At 52.7% G+C, this 14,571-nt stretch overlaps 5 protein-coding genes across 5 annotated transcripts; 4 read left to right on the plus strand and 1 right to left on the minus strand.

Annotated features, from left to right (window-relative positions):
* The first annotated feature begins 288 nt into the window (after positions 1-288).
* Positions 289-6,099, plus strand: LOC6900950 (multidrug resistance protein homolog 65). The gene is made up of 9 exons (XM_002134615.3): positions 289-1,100; positions 1,182-1,427; positions 1,502-1,673; positions 2,311-3,195; positions 3,277-4,103; positions 4,186-4,746; positions 4,837-5,227; positions 5,298-5,654; positions 5,732-6,099. Exons 1-9 carry the CDS (start codon positions 772-774, stop codon positions 5,930-5,932), a joined length of 3,969 nt encoding a protein of 1,322 aa, XP_002134651.2. The 5' UTR covers positions 289-771; the 3' UTR covers positions 5,933-6,099.
* Positions 6,100-7,447: 1,348 nt separating this feature from the next.
* LOC6900948 (uncharacterized) lies at positions 7,448-8,126 on the plus strand. The gene is made up of 3 exons (XM_002134613.3): positions 7,448-7,557; positions 7,617-7,805; positions 7,873-8,126. The coding sequence occupies exons 1-3, from the start codon at positions 7,521-7,523 to the stop codon at positions 7,977-7,979; spliced, it is 333 nt and encodes a 110-aa protein (XP_002134649.3). The 5' UTR covers positions 7,448-7,520; the 3' UTR covers positions 7,980-8,126.
* Positions 8,127-8,223: 97 nt separating this feature from the next.
* LOC26532935 (BG642312) lies at positions 8,224-9,173 on the plus strand. Its single transcript, XM_015186936.2, has 2 exons — positions 8,224-8,792; positions 8,855-9,173. The coding sequence occupies exons 1-2, from the start codon at positions 8,747-8,749 to the stop codon at positions 9,043-9,045; spliced, it is 237 nt and encodes a 78-aa protein (XP_015042422.2). The 5' UTR covers positions 8,224-8,746; the 3' UTR covers positions 9,046-9,173.
* Positions 9,174-9,259: 86 nt separating this feature from the next.
* On the plus strand, positions 9,260-9,897 carry LOC4814093 (uncharacterized). The gene is made up of 2 exons (XM_001354184.3): positions 9,260-9,385; positions 9,459-9,897. Exons 1-2 carry the CDS (start codon positions 9,328-9,330, stop codon positions 9,785-9,787), a joined length of 387 nt encoding a protein of 128 aa, XP_001354220.2. The 5' UTR covers positions 9,260-9,327; the 3' UTR covers positions 9,788-9,897.
* A 1,247-nt stretch (positions 9,898-11,144) lies between these two features.
* Positions 11,145-11,656, minus strand: LOC117184660 (uncharacterized). Its single transcript, XM_033383245.1, has 2 exons — positions 11,507-11,656; positions 11,145-11,380 (listed from the first exon to the last, which is right to left on the minus strand). Exons 1-2 carry the CDS (start codon positions 11,607-11,609, stop codon positions 11,292-11,294), a joined length of 192 nt encoding a protein of 63 aa, XP_033239136.1. The 5' UTR covers positions 11,610-11,656; the 3' UTR covers positions 11,145-11,291.
* Between the last annotated feature and the right edge of the window lie 2,915 nt (positions 11,657-14,571).

Below are 14,571 nucleotides of genomic sequence, written 5' to 3' on the forward strand. Positions count from 1 at the left end.
ATGGCACGTGGAATGGGGAATGAGGAATGAGGAAAACCTTGGGCCGCCAGGCTGCTAAAATCAATTCAAAATTCAATTGAAATTAATAGAAAGAGACTTTCGTCAGAGTCGGAGGGAGAACCCACTGCCGATCCGGAGACGCAGACGCCGACGCCGACGCCGACGCCGACTCCGACGTAGTTGTACGATCTTTTCCGTATTTGAACCGTATTTAATAGAAGAAAAACCTTTGAAACAAAAATACAACAACTGGCGGCATCGCCTCTGGGGAGGCAACAGTTGTATTCTGCACTTCGAACGGAACGGAACGGAACAGAACAGAACAGAACAGAACAGAACAGAACAGATCTCCAAAGATCTGGTCACTGCGGATCTTGGAAATTGGAATATTTTCTTCTGTGCGTGTGTGTGTGTGTGTGGAATGCATAACAATTAAAAGCTGTAAGCCCCATCGAAGGCAGAGATCGGTTCGGGTGCGGGTACGGGTACGGGTACGGGCTCGGGTTGGGGTTCGGGCTCGGATTCAGATTCGGATTGCATCTGGCAGTGGAGTTAATTAGCCAAAGCCAAGAACTCATTGAAGTTCCATTAAACAAATTGCGGCAGCAGGCCACAAGGGGAGCGGCGCGAAGTGCCGGGTATTCCGGTTTTTGGTTTCGTTTTGTGACATTCAAACGGTTCTTAACTATTAATTGACCTCCCAGGAGGGGTCAATAGATACAAAGATAGATTCCCAGTCTGTTCATTTGAGAGAGAAAGCAGTCCGCAGAGATGCCACAGCACGCTGACGTGGACGATGACCACCCGGAGGAGGAGGACGGTTCGGGCAGGGGAAAGGCAAAGGGAAAGGGGAGGGAAAAGAAGGCCAAAAAGGATGCCCATCCGATGGTCGGCTACACGCAACTCTTTCGCTACATCACGGCCTGGGACTATGTCCTGTTCGTGTCCGCCCTGATAGCAGCCCTCCTGCAGTCTCTGGTCTATCCGATCGCCATTGTGGTGTACAGCGAACTGGTGGCCATGTTCATCGACCGGACCCTGGGGCAGGGCACCAGCTCCATTACCATCGGGCTGTCGCTCTTCGGAGGCGGAAAGGTGCTGTAAGTAGTCCAACCACCCCACCCCCGCCCATGCGGATCTCTCTCCAGGCGAAGGATTCCATCAGGCCCTTCGTTTTGCAGGACCAACGCCACGTACGAGGAGAACATGGAGGAGCTGCGCAAGGACAGCGTCTCCTTTGGCATCCTCATGACCTTGAACACCCTCCTGATGCTCTTCTCCGGCATGTACTACGTGGACGCCTTCAACCGCCTCGCCCTGCGGCTCACGGTGCGCATGCGGAGGGAGTTCTTCAAGGCCACCCTCAGGCAGGAGATCGGGTGGCACGACATGGCCAAGGACCAGAACTTTGCCGTCCGCATAACAGAGTAACCCCAGAGGACCACCTCCCCTCCCCCTCCCCACCAGTGCACTTTTCCTGATTCCTGATTCCCCTTTGCAGCAACATGGAGAAGATACGCAGCGGCATCGCCGAGAACCTGGGCCACTACGTGGAGATCCTGTGCGAGGTGCTCATCAGCGTGGTCCTGTCCTTCGTCTACGGCTGGAAGCTGGCTCTGTCGATAGTCTTCTACATACCCCTCACCCTCGCGGTCAATTCCGCGGTGGCACACGTAAGTACCAGTGCCCCGAAGGCTCCCCTCACGCAATCTTCGCACAACTTCGCACAGCCCCAGATCAACGCACACTCGAGTATCCTCCCGGCGAACGAAAGAGAGAGCAATAGGGAACAAGTGGCTGCTAAAATTATTTACTGGTGCGCCCTGCATCCCCCGCCCGCCACTCCCTCACACGCACTGGCGACACATCAGTCGATTAGCAGAAGCCCATGTTAATTGCAAAAACAATTTTGCATCGTTTCCCTTTTCGCCTTCGCCTTGGCTGTCGACGTTGCAGTCGCCGTCGGCAGAGCAAAGGCACAGCCCCATAAAGTGAGTTGTTTGTCTGCTTCTCTGTGCGAGAACTACTCCCCTCCCACAGTAGCCCGCCCAATCAAGTATGAGGTTTGTGTGTGTCGCCGAGCCGAGCCGAGGCGATCACCCGAACTGAATTCGGAAACCAATGTCCCTCTTCGGCTTCTCGACGCAGCGGCTGCGCGGCAGCGCGCTCTGCCCGACTTATGCTTATGCGGCTGATGCTTATGGGGACGGGGACAGGTATTCGAGTGTCGCTGAGGGGGGGAATAACTATAATTTGTGTGGAATAATGGGACTACTCTCTGTGCTTCCCGCTCTCTCGCCCGCTCTCTAGTACCAGGGGAAACTCACGGCGAAGGAGCAGAGCTCGTATGTGCGCGCCAGCTCTGTGGTGGAGGAGGTGATTGGCGCCATTCGCACGGTGGTGGCCTTTGGGGGCGAGAAAAGCGAGTCCGTGCGCTACGACACCCTCCTGAAGCCCGCCCTGAAGGCGGGCAAGTGGAAGGGCGCCTTCTCGGGGCTCAGCGACACGGTGATGAAGGCCATGATGTTCATCACGGGGGCGGGGGCCTTCTGGTACGGCGCCAATCTGATTCTCTTCTACAGGGACCCCGCGATTCCCATCGAGGAGCGGGTGTACACCCCAGCGGTGGTCATGATCGTCATTTCGGGGATCATCGTGGCCGCCAATCAGATCTCCCGCACCTCCCCCTTCCTCGAGACGTTCGCGATGGCTCGGGGATCGGCGGCGGCCATCTTCGAGGTCATCGATCGGCGATCCCTGATTGACCCGCTCTCCAAGGCGGGCAAGATCCTCAACTACGGGCTGAAGGGGGCCGTGGAGTTTCGGGACGTGTTCTTTCGGTACCCTGCCAGGGAGGACGTCATCGTCCTTCGGGGACTCAATGTCGTCGTGGAGGAGGGACAGACGGTGGCCCTCGTTGGACCCTCGGGCTGTGGCAAGTCCACCTGCATCCAGCTTCTGCAGCGCTTCTACGACCCCATCTTCGGGCAGGTCCTTCTCGACGGCGAGGACGTCCGCAAGTACAACATCCAGTGGCTGCGCTCCAACATCGCGGTGGTGGGCCAGGAGCCGGTGCTCTTTCAGGGCTCCATCGGGGAGAACATCCGCCACGGGAAGCCGGAGGCCACCCAAAAGGAGGTCGAGGATGCCGCCAAGGCCGCCAATGCCCACGACTTCATTGTGGCCCTCCACAAGGTAGCTGATTCGCTCATCCGCTGATCGAATCCCATAGATTAAGATCAAGACATTAACCCTTCTCCCACTCCTTTCGCCCAGGGCTACGACACAAACATCAGCGAAAAGGGAGTCCAGCTGTCGGGCGGACAGCGACAGCGCATTGCCATCGCCCGGGCCCTCATCCAGCAGCCCAAGATCCTGCTCCTGGACGAGGCCACCTCCGCGCTGGACTACCACTCGGAGAAGCTCGTCCAGGAGGCCCTCGACAAGGCCTGCAAGGGGCGCACCACGCTGGTGGTCTCCCACCGGCTCTCCGCCATCCGCCACGCCCATCGGATCGTGTACATCGAGCAGGGGAAGGCGGTGGAGCAGGGCACCCACGAGGAGCTAATGAAAATCGAAGGATTCTACCACAAAATGGTCACCGTGCACGCGTACGACGACTCGGCCGAGGAGCTAATGAACGAAATGGAGGAGGAGGCCGCCGTCCCGAAGAAGGAGCGCAAGAGCTCCGCGTACGATGCGGAGCCGCAGGCGCTGGAGAAGAACGCCTTCCAGATGAAGCACCTGAACGGTGTGGCGCCGCCCAGCACGCCGCAGGAGGACGTGGACCCCCAGGAGCCTGCGACGGGCGGCAACTACATTCGCACCTTCTTCCGCATCGTCGTGGCCGCTCGGCCCGAGTGGAGTTTCCTCATCATTGGAGCCATCTGCGCGGGCATCTACGGCGTCACGATGCCCGTCTTCTCCATCGTCCTGGCGGAGCTGTACGGCTCGCTGGCGAAGCCCACCGACGAGGAGGTGCTCGATCAGAGCTCCTCGATGGCCATCATTTCGCTGGTGATTGGCGTCGCCGCCGGCATCGTGTGCTTCATTCAAACGTTTTTCTTCAATCTGGCGGGTGTGTGGCTCACGATGCGAATGCGGTGAGTCCTTGTCCCTGTCCCTGTCCTTGTCCTCGGGGAGAGTCCTCTACCTCTACCCCCACTTGACTCTCTTCTTTTGCAGCTCGAGGACCTTCAGCAGCATCATGCAACAGGAGATGGGCTGGTTCGACCGCAAGGACAACAGCATTGGGGCCCTGTCGGCCCGGCTTTCGGGCGACGCAGCCAGTGTCCAGGGCGCCATCGGCTTCCCGCTGAGCAACATCATCCAGGCGCTGACGAACTTCATCTGCAGCATTGCCATCGCCTTTCCGTACTCCTGGGAGCTGGCCCTGATCTGCCTGAGCACGGCTCCCTTCATGATTGCCTCGATCGTCTTCGAGGCTCGCTTCGGGGAGCGGTCGGCGCTGAAGGAGAAGGATGTCCTGGAGGAGACGAGTCGCATAGCCACGGAGACCATCGCTCAGATCCGCACTGTCGCCGGCCTGCGCCGCGAGGCGGAGCTGATTCGGGTCTACGACCAGGAGGTGGAGCGCTACCGCGTGCAGATCCTCACCCGCCTCAAGTGGCGGGGACTCGTCAATTCCTTGGGCAAGTCCCTCATGTTCTTCGGCTACGCGGTGACCCTGACCTACGGCGGACACATGTGCGCCGACGGGAAGATCAAATTCGAGACGATCATGAAGTGAGTCCATCGTCCAGCGTGGTACCCCCCACCCCCACCCCCACATCGCATGATCTAACATGATCTATCCTCTCCTGTCTCCCCTCACAGGATCTCCAATACCATGCTCTACGGACTGTTCATCCTCGCCCAATCGCTGGCCTTCACGCCGGCCTTCAATGCGGCCCTCCTCTCCGCCAACCGCATGTACGAGATCATCGACCGGCGGCCGCAGATCCAGTCGCCGGATCCGGGGATCGCGTCCCTGCTGCAGAACGGCAGTGGATCGCCGCACAAGACGAATGTGGGGGTGCAGCAGGGCGTCTGCTACCGGGGCCTCCAGTTCGCGTATCCGTCGAGGCCCCACCTCAAGGTCCTGCAGGACTTCAACCTGGAGATACAGCAGGGACAAACGGTGGCCCTCGTGGGCGCCTCCGGGTCGGGCAAGTCCACCTGCGTGCAGCTCCTTTTGCGCTACTACGATCCCGACGAGGGCAAGATTGTACGTATCCGTCCTCCTATTCAGTGTCTTCCCTGTCCGACTCCCCTCTCCACTCCACTCCTCTCCACAGCTGATCGATCAGGAGAGCATCCACCAGGATATGGGGCTCAAGACCCTGCGCCGCCGCCTGGGTCTCGTCTCGCAGGAGCCCTCGCTCTTCGAGAAATCCATCGCCGAGAACATTGGCTACGGGGACACCAGCCGCACGATTCCCATGCAGCAGATCATCGACGCCGCCAAGATGGCCAATGCCCACGAGTTCATCATGTCCCTGCCCGCCCAGTACGACACCGTCCTGGGGTCAAAGGGCACCCAGCTGTCCGGTGGCCAGAAGCAGCGCATCGCCATTGCCCGGGCGATGGTTAGGAACCCCAAGATCCTGCTCCTGGACGAGGCCACCTCCGCCCTGGACTTCCAGAGTGAAAGGGTACTTTTCCGAGCCCCCCCCCTCCTCTATAGCCCCCCTCTATGGCACCCCTCTCTCAATTGGTTTCCTTCTCGCAGGTGGTGCAGCAGGCCCTCGACTCCGCGTGCAGCGGACGCACCAGCATCGTGATTGCCCATCGCCTGTCCACCATTCAGAACGCGAGCGTCATTTGCGTGATTCAAGCGGGACGCATCGCGGAGCAGGGCTCCCACGCGCAGCTGCTGGCCAAGAACGGCATCTACTCGAAGCTGTATCGCAGCCAGACGAAGGCATCTTGAAGATACTCTCAACGCACACAAGTATGCAGCACTCGGGGGCCAGTCTTCCCCTTCTCTGGAGCGCGCTAGCACGGACTCAAACCACAAAAGCCACAAAACCCACAAAACCCATCAAAATATTTTATGTTCTTCCAATAAAAGTTATTTTGTTTTGCCTTTTTATTAAACGATGTTGCCCCTTTCTGGCGTCCATCCATCCTACTTTCCTGCGAGTCGCTTCCACTCAAGGGAGGCCCACAAATGCACTTCCCAAAGGTCAAAGAGTAGCCGACACTGGAGCCCTGCATCATCGGTACTCGCTTCCTTCGCTGGATTATCAGCGAAATATTAGAGCTGTATGATGTTTTTTCAACGGACTTGGCTTGCCAAATCGCCAAAGGATAAGCCAGATATCTGTCCACCCAAGGAGTCGAAGATGTTGCCGCCTGTGTCCAGTGCCAGTGTCCCTGGGGCTCCGACGGCTGGTGCTGCGGAGACGTTGGGGCCTTCGAAATTGCGAAACGTTGCGGCTTCCCCAAAGGTGGGACTCTCGACGGCCCCGAAGGCCGGAGCAAGTCCAAGTCCAAGTCCAAAGCTGGATTGGGCCACCGACGATCCTGCGCCCTGAGCAAAGCCTCCAGGCCTCCAGGCGGGAGGAGCAGGAGCCTTCTGGGAGAGTGCACCAGCACCAAAAGCTCCAGAAGCTGTCTCAAATCTGTTCGCCCCATTTTCCAGCAGCTGATCTTTTGGAGAGCTTTGTATACTTCGTACAGTTCTTCGTACACAAAATTCTTTGAGCTTCGTACTGAAATTTAACGAGGGGGACCGTTGGGAGTTGCTGCTGCGACCGCAACTCTACATTTATACCCGATACGTAGTCAGTGGGGCTACGGGAGAGACAGTAAACGTGTCTGGACAAGTCGTCGGGCGCTTTGATCGAGAATATATATACTTTATGGGGTCGGAAACGCTTCCTTCTTTCCCCACAAATCCAGTATACCCCTGGACTCATTTTGAGTATCGGGTATAAAAAGATACTATATCTTCCGCCAAATAAAAGACAAATATTCGTTAAAAGCCGAATAAGCATAGCCGTAAGGTGTTGCTGGCTTGAATCCGTAGTTCCCGAATTCCATTTTCAGTGATTCGAAGCTGACTAAAGGCGGGATTCGTGGGAAACGACTGGCGGTGGACACGGCTTCCATGAGGATCTTGTCGAACAGTCGAACTTGTTCTGGAAATAAACTATGATACGCACTCCCTCCCCCCTCTCTATCCTCTCTATCCGCTTCGAATGTCTTCCTTCGGGCGGGGACTCGTCTCATTCGAATTCGAATTCGAGTTCGAGCCGTGCTTTCGGGTGGATCCATGCAGAGATCCAATAGTTTCTATAGAATTTCTATAGATGATGATATTCTTTATCTATTTGATTGTTCAACTAAGGCGTGCCCGTAACCCGTAACCCGTAACCCGCAAACCGTAATCGTAATCGTAACCGTATTCTTATCTCCTGTTATCAGCGTATTCGCCTAATTAAATTGCGGCTATAGATTCGTTGGCGCAGTGCGCTTCCCACTCTTGCCGTCGGCGGTCACGGGCTGTATCCAAAATGAGCACCACCCTGGTGATGGGTCTCCTCTTCCTGGGTGCGTAGTACTTCCCAAAAAAGCACCTTCCAAGCCTAATCCCGTGCCACCCCTCGCAGCCTGCACATTCCTCTACATTTCCGCGTGCCTCTCCACCTCCGTTCGATCCCCCTGCCCGCCGGAGGAGAGCTGCACCCAGGCGGAGGGGCAGTCGACTGCCATTTGCGGCTTGGACGAGGACGAGAACTGTATTCGAAAGTATCCGTCCAAGTGCCTCATGGACATTGCGGCCTGCCACGCGGGAAGAAGTGAGTAGAACAGAGTCCCCCCCTCCCACCACCTTCAAGATCGAACCGAACTCACGTACTCCCACAGCATTCACGGACTACAGCAGTGTCTACTGCGCCATGGAATCGTTCCTGTGCGAACAGTCCTCCACCTACGAGAGGTGGACAGTTTTCTTTGGCTACGAAAAGGATTAGGAGATGCCATGGAGATGCCGAAAACATTTGTACAATATTTCTTTCTCGGCACAAAATGTTCCTCAAGCTATTCCCAATCGAAAATTGAAAAATGATTACAGATTAACCAGAAAAAAAACAAATCAAATATATATTGAAATGAAAATATCTCTCGGGGAAAGGGCATGGGAATGGCACACTTTTACAGCGACTGAGCGAATGAAATATCGAATGTGTTAACTAATTAGCCAGCGATTAAATCAATAATTCATCAATCGACGAGCTCGGCTCGGAGCTCACGTGCACCCAACGAAGACGTCAAAGACCGGTAGGTAGATAGGTGGCAGCCACAGCAGCAGCAGCAACAAAGGCAACAACAACAACAACAAAGACAGCTGTGGCGACAGCCCGTGCGCCCCCAGGCGTTTGGGGAGGGAGACAGACAGAACGCCGCCGATGCCTCGAGCCTTTTATTCTGTTTTTGTCTTGTCTTTATTTTCGGCAGATACTTTGCATAATCTCCCGCACGACGACACCAGACACCAAACGGCAGATACCAAACGGCAGATACCAGATACGCCAGCTAGCAGGCACCACCCGCCCGTCCATCGCGTCCATCGGTTGGTCTCCTCCTTGAACACCAATCAGCGCAGAGCAGAGAGCATTTCGGCCGTGGTCTCTTCTGGTATATAAATTGGGGAGGCATCCGTACTTCTTCCGTCAGTTAATGCCACAGATCGGACCGATCCAGAGATCAATCAAACATCAAACATCAAATATCGAACAGCATGTCGTCGAAATTCGACTTCTTCCTCGCAGCTCTACTCGTCTGTGGTTAGTGTCGAGTGTTTTGGAGTCGAGTCGCTTACAGGGCATTTATCACTGTACCTTTGCAGCAATGTGCAGCAGCTTGGCCGCGGGACGACCCACGGAAAAGCCCTCCCGCCACCAGCTCGAGGACGTCTACTGGAGCACGGGGGCGGTGCACGACGAGCGGCTGGCCGATGCGGAGCACGACAGTGCCTACGAGCTGTTCAAGCTGAGGTCGTCCAAGCCGACGACCCCGAACAGCATCGCGAATCCATAGACATAGACTCTTGGACCTTTTCTTGGATGTTTTCTGCTTCTTTTTTTTCCGGTTACATAGATTTCGTGTTAATTATGGTTATGGCTATGTGTTTGGACTTAAATTTAAATATATGAATAATAAAAAGAGACAATAGTTCGGTGAAACGTGCGCACTGCTTTCCACTCCACTCCAGTCCATTCCATCACGTAGATCAATCTGGGGCGCTTCTCTATAAAGTTCCGCTCTGCTGGGCCATTCGATTCATTCCGTTATCAAGAACCAAGTGAAAGACCAAGCGACATGCACTCATCGAAGACCTTGGCGGTACTCCTCATCGTCGGAGCCACGATTCTCACGAGTAAGTGCAGGGGAAACACCCTCCAGCAGACACCCTCTCACCTCTCATCCTCGAATTCCCTCCCCTCCCGAAGGCCATTCCCTGCCGTACCGCGAGGAGTTCAGCGACGAGGACGACGACCGCCTCAACGAAGTCAGCGGCGAGTGGGGCAGCCGAAGGCTGGTCTTCCCGCGACTCGACCGCCTCTTCGGCAGCGCCGAAATGCCGTCGGGAAAACCGAAGAGGAGCAAGGCCTCCTCCTCCCCCAGGGTCAAGGTCAAGAGAAACAACGACCGGGGGGGCTCCGGGGCCCCTGGCGACACCACGGAGAGCTCCAAGCACGCCCACTCGATGATCACATCGATGCTGACATTCGTAAGCAGCGTCATGAACTTTGGCAGGTCCTTCGTCAAGGACCAGTAGTCCCAAGGACCCCACACACATATCTCGTGAATCGTGCCAGAAATGACAAAATCTTAGATATATCTTCTGTAAAAACGTATAAATAAAATAATCTACGTCTAGGTATACAATATCGAATAGAAATATCCAGCAGGCCAAAGGCCAAGGCCAAGTACAGATACAGATACAAATACAGATACAGATACGTATGATTTTTCTACGTTTTTTTTGGTTTCAACCCCAAGTCTCGTGAATCCAAATGCTAAACAAGATACATATCTGTATCTGCTGAACCAAAGTATCTGAATCTGAACCCACACACAAATGCCACCACCAAAATTCCATGACGTAGCCGTTTGAGACTAAAATCACGTGAATCTCCCAAATCGAATGTGTGTCGAAAAGTTCCACAAATTAAGTCCTAATCAAAAATCTATGACGTCTGCATATCATGGAGATGGAGATACTGTGCCATAGGAATATGTGTATGCCATGCAAATGTGTGGTAGATACAAGATACATTCGGGCACATGCCATCAATTCTGTGACGTCTTTGTTGCGACCATCTTTTGACCCATCTTCTGCTTGTGTGAGTGCTTCAGAGATAAAGATACAAATACACAATGTTGTTGGCAAGAGAATTGGCTAAAATTAAAACAGGCATCAATCATCTCTGAATGATTAATGAATGAATGAATAGTCTCTCTCTGCGGGAATGACGTCTCTATTCCGTCTCGACCAAGCCCCTCTTTTCTCCCTCTCTCGCTCTCTCTCGCTCGCTCGCTCGCTCGCTTCCTCTTGACATCCAAAAACGGGGATTTTTTGGCTACTTAATTTGATGAAACCCATGGTTTTTGCTGGCCGCTAAGATGCTTATGTGTGACGTCGCAACAGACGACGCGATCGAATATTAATTTTGCATGATTTCTGTTTTATTTATTTTTCACCTTTTTAGCCCGGCTTTAATTGTAAATACTGCTGGATTGCCGCCTTGCGCTGTTGTTTGTACAATCAGTCATAACGAGATTTCAGGGAGAGAGAGGGAGGGAGGGAGAGAGGGAGAGCAAGAGAGACCTGTTTCACGCTGGTCATTTCTGGGGTTTCTGGGTTTTCTGGGGACTTTGTGGGGAAACTCCAAAGCTCAGGCACTATTTGGTCTATCTCTGGCGTGTAATTCTTCGAAACAGTTTTTCGAGTTCCACTCGAATGAATGCAATAAAGAATTAACTGGAAATGAAAGACAAAAAAAGAACTGGGTGGGGGGGCGAAGGGGGTTGTGCCTCTGAAGGTCATCGAATTGCCATTCTACTGCCGAGCCGATACCCCGAAATGAGTTCGAGTTTCCAAAGTGCGGGTGGCATTGGTTTTTTTTGTTGGGTTTTTTGGTTTTTTTGGTTTTTTATTTGTGGATTCCATAACAAAAGACTTGCTTGAGCCACTCTAAGACTAAAAAATTAGAAAATAACGAAGGATCTCCACACAATCTACATTTGTATGTATGCTCTCCATGTCCGGCCTCCTGGCGCTAGGAGATCTCCAGCAAATGATATTTAAACATTTTGTTGAGGGAAGTCATGTTCTGGGACAACTCCTGGCAGACACGTGCCACGCAGCCTGCAGGGAACAGGAAAACCAGCAACAGGAGCACAAAACGGGGGGGTGGGGGGGGGACACATGGAAAACAAACAAAAAACAATGATTCGGTTGATGATAAAGTCACCAACAAATACTCTCACTAACCCACTAGATACTTGATCACTTTCAGCAGCACCATGGCAGAGAACGGAGGAGTGCGGAGGAGTGCGGAGGAGAACGGAGGAGAACAGCTGCGCCGCGGCTCCATGCACCACACGCGACGAGATTAAGAACCAAATTGAACGCCGATCCGAACATGCAATCGCGAATAAGTGAAAACGCGTCCGAGTGAACGGCGACGCCGACGGTCGGCGCCAGCGCCGGCAGCGCTGCCACAGTGGAGCGAATGAGATGGCAAAGGTCAGGCCACCTGACGGCCGTAAACCGTAAAGAGCTACAAGAGTTCCCAACCCGTCTCCCAAAGTTATCGCAAAGTGAAACAAATCTGGCGCGAATGTTCAGAGAAAGCTATGGGACACAGGGAAGGGCAGGGAAGGGCATGGTGTGTGCAATAAAGATCAATGAAATAAAAAACCACTTACCGCCATGGCATGACGTTTAGCCTCATTTCGGCCCACTGTGCCGGGTGGGTTGAGCGGCCTGTGCGGCCTGTGCGGCATGCACGGCCTGTACGGCTGTGTGGGACAGGCTAAATCAAGAACTTCTTGTTGGATGTGGCAATCGCGGAGGTTTTTTCCGACCACTAATGTTTTTCATATAACCGAATATTTCCATTTATTTTTCCGACAATGTTCATTTGCGTGCATTGCATAAAGCGCAGCGACAGCAACAACAGCGGAACGAGCAAGACAAACGGTAAACGTCGCGGCGAATTACGTCATAAGAACTCGTTTGAATCCAGCCGCAGAGACGACCGACGAACCGACGGACCGACGGACCGACGGACCGACGATTGGGGCCGAAAACAACTCGCTCTGACACTCACGGCAGTGGCAGTCTTTATCAATGCAATTATTTTTGTCATTGCGATCCGATCGCCCCCCGAGCCGATCAGCCAAGAGGCTGGCTGCCCCCAAAAAAAGAGCCCGTGCTGTCAACAAGTGGCAGCAGTGACGCTGGCAGCGCTGCCGACGCTTTGGTCATGAATTTCGCGCGATTTCTTGGTTCTGATCGTGATTTTCAAATGCTGGCAGCGCTGCAGCCGCGCGGCAGCCGCTGCTGGCTGGTTTCCTCTGCATTTGGCTTTTTTTTAATCGGTATAGCAATAAACTTCAACATTTTGGCGATGGTGGGCTGCATTTTCTGCTTTTGGACAGGCTTGAACGAGTTTGCGTTTGCTTCGACTTCACCTTCGATTTCTTCGCGCACTTTTGTACACACACACACACGCACTGACACTAATGTACCAGCTGTAACGGTGCTGAGAATTGCGGTACGCGAAAATTCAATAAATAACAAGTCGAAAAAAAGATCTAACACGTGCAATATTTAGTTTTAATTAGAGTTTATACTTGATGATATATTATCAACGAAATTAGCGACCTTTTAAAGACCTTTAAAATTCACTCGCGCACTTCTTTCACACACACACACACGCGCGCACTGACACCTGTAGAGCCAGCTATTTCACAAGATTAGTGGCGGCTGCTCGCTGCTTTTCCTCTGCATTTCGCTGGTTTTAACGGTAATGCAATAAATTTTCGGATTTTGGCGATGACGGGCTAAACGAACGCGAATTGAATTTGGTTTTGGACACGATTGGACATGTTTGGGATGCTTTAATACATCACCTTCCTGCACACCAACGGCACCTGAGCATGGCGGGTGGCCATTTTGGTAAATGGTAACGCACAAAAACAAAAAAAAGGTATAACACTTCTGGAAAGCAAAAAAAATAAAATCGACTCGAGCTTACTTTTAATTATAACTTTCTCTGCATCATTCATTATAAATTTAACAAAAAACGAGACATTTTCATTTATTTTCGCACTTCACACACACAGACACCAGCACTATAACGGGATCATAGACTAGCGGGGGCCCATTCCCCTAGCCTATTTCACTTTCACTAGATCACTTTTACTTATGAAGAACTAAAGAAAATATTAAAATATTTACGCACATTTGTACGAAACTTCCAAGTGCCCTGCGGACTTCTTTTACACAAAACACACACACTTGTTGCACTGGCAGCATAGCCTAGGCGGGGCCCATTCCGCTAGACTATTTCGCAATTACACTTTTCTGGCACAACACCACGATTATAAACGCGACAAAACATTGAACATCTATGAATTATTTCCACGCACTTTTCTTTTTACGATCGCGGGCCCGCCACCGTCACGAAATTCCCGCCGCGCCGGTGCACTTGCCGCCATTTTTCAGTGAAAGTGATGGACGATCAGTATCGATAAGACTGATTGAGCAATCGATGCTTGCATATTTTGGTCAGGGGTGGGGGGAAACATCGGCAACTTCTATGCGATGCTAATAGGAACTGCTCTCGATATGCTATCGACTTACATGTCTGTTGTTACAAAAAAAAATACCGCGAACAAGAAGTTTTCGCGCCAAAATTAGTCAATTCCAGACTAATTAACAATAATTATGTTGAAATTAAGCAGCATATCTTGTACCGTTGGATTAACTAACAGCAGTTGTCATCGGTCTAGTGGACTCTACTAGTTTTTGGCATTTTATTGGACGATGAAGCGCGGTGGGACATTTACTAACCACGGCAGAGGCACGCATCCCCCTTTGGTAGCCGCTGTTTGACGATGGATTGTTGCTCATAATTAGTGGAGCTTCCTAAGCGTTGTTTTCTTGTTAAAACTGATACTCATAAAGAATCTTTCTAGGCATGGCCCTCCCGGCTGCGAGGACGCCATCTATGCGCCTTCGGACTCAGAGAAGAAGCGCCGCAGCCTCTTGGCAGAGGCTCTGCCACCAGGATGGAATCCATAGATACCCCATTACATGACTGGCGTGAGTGTCAGATTCTGCCACAACTCTTCCTTTAAATATAGCTTTAATTGCAGGTACACATACACTGTCCACGAATCGCTTGGACAAACAGCTCAAAGGTGAGCTCAATGGATTGGAAAGCCACAATTTGTTGCCGTTTCAAACGGCATCACAAAAGCACCCTGCCCCGTGGTAGAGCATTCAAATGCAGAGAGCAAAAAACTCCAAATAGTAACATCCATTCA

This window comes from Drosophila pseudoobscura, chromosome X (assembly GCF_009870125.1).
Source record: "Drosophila pseudoobscura strain MV-25-SWS-2005 chromosome X, UCI_Dpse_MV25, whole genome shotgun sequence".
Lineage (NCBI taxonomy): Eukaryota > Metazoa > Arthropoda > Insecta > Diptera > Drosophilidae > Drosophila > Drosophila pseudoobscura.

What these genes read in the sequence shown, in the direction of transcription:
- LOC6900950 (XM_002134615.3), top strand. Translation starts at nt 772, where the DNA reads ATGCCACAGCACGCTGACGTGGACGATGACCACCCGGAGGAGGAGGAC. An exon ending in TTTGCCGTCCGCATAACAGA is followed by an intron (nt 1,428 to 1,501) that starts GTAACCCCAGAG and finishes TCCCCTTTGCAG; the next exon opens with CAACATGGAGAAGATACGCA. An exon ending in AAATTCGAGACGATCATGAA is followed by an intron (nt 4,747 to 4,836) that starts GTGAGTCCATCG and finishes CTCCCCTCACAG; the next exon opens with GATCTCCAATACCATGCTCT.
- LOC6900948 (XM_002134613.3), top strand. Translation starts at nt 7,521, where the DNA reads ATGAGCACCACCCTGGTGATGGGTCTCCTCTTCCTGG. An exon ending in GATGGGTCTCCTCTTCCTGG is followed by an intron (nt 7,558 to 7,616) that starts GTGCGTAGTACT and finishes CACCCCTCGCAG; the next exon opens with CCTGCACATTCCTCTACATT. An exon ending in GGCCTGCCACGCGGGAAGAA is followed by an intron (nt 7,806 to 7,872) that starts GTGAGTAGAACA and finishes GTACTCCCACAG; the next exon opens with CATTCACGGACTACAGCAGT.
- LOC26532935 (XM_015186936.2), top strand. Translation starts at nt 8,747, where the DNA reads ATGTCGTCGAAATTCGACTTCTTCCTCGCAGCTCTACTCGTCTGTG. An exon ending in CGCAGCTCTACTCGTCTGTG is followed by an intron (nt 8,793 to 8,854) that starts GTTAGTGTCGAG and finishes GTACCTTTGCAG; the next exon opens with CAATGTGCAGCAGCTTGGCC.
- LOC4814093 (XM_001354184.3), top strand. Translation starts at nt 9,328, where the DNA reads ATGCACTCATCGAAGACCTTGGCGGTACTCCTCATCGTCGGAGCCACG. An exon ending in CGGAGCCACGATTCTCACGA is followed by an intron (nt 9,386 to 9,458) that starts GTAAGTGCAGGG and finishes CCCCTCCCGAAG; the next exon opens with GCCATTCCCTGCCGTACCGC.
- LOC117184660 (XM_033383245.1), bottom strand. Translation starts at nt 11,609, where the DNA reads ATGGAGCCGCGGCGCAGCTGTTCTCCTCCGTTCTCCTCCGCACTCCTC. An exon ending in AGTGATCAAGTATCTAGTGG is followed by an intron (nt 11,381 to 11,506) that starts GTTAGTGAGAGT and finishes TGTTCCCTGCAG; the next exon opens with GCTGCGTGGCACGTGTCTGC.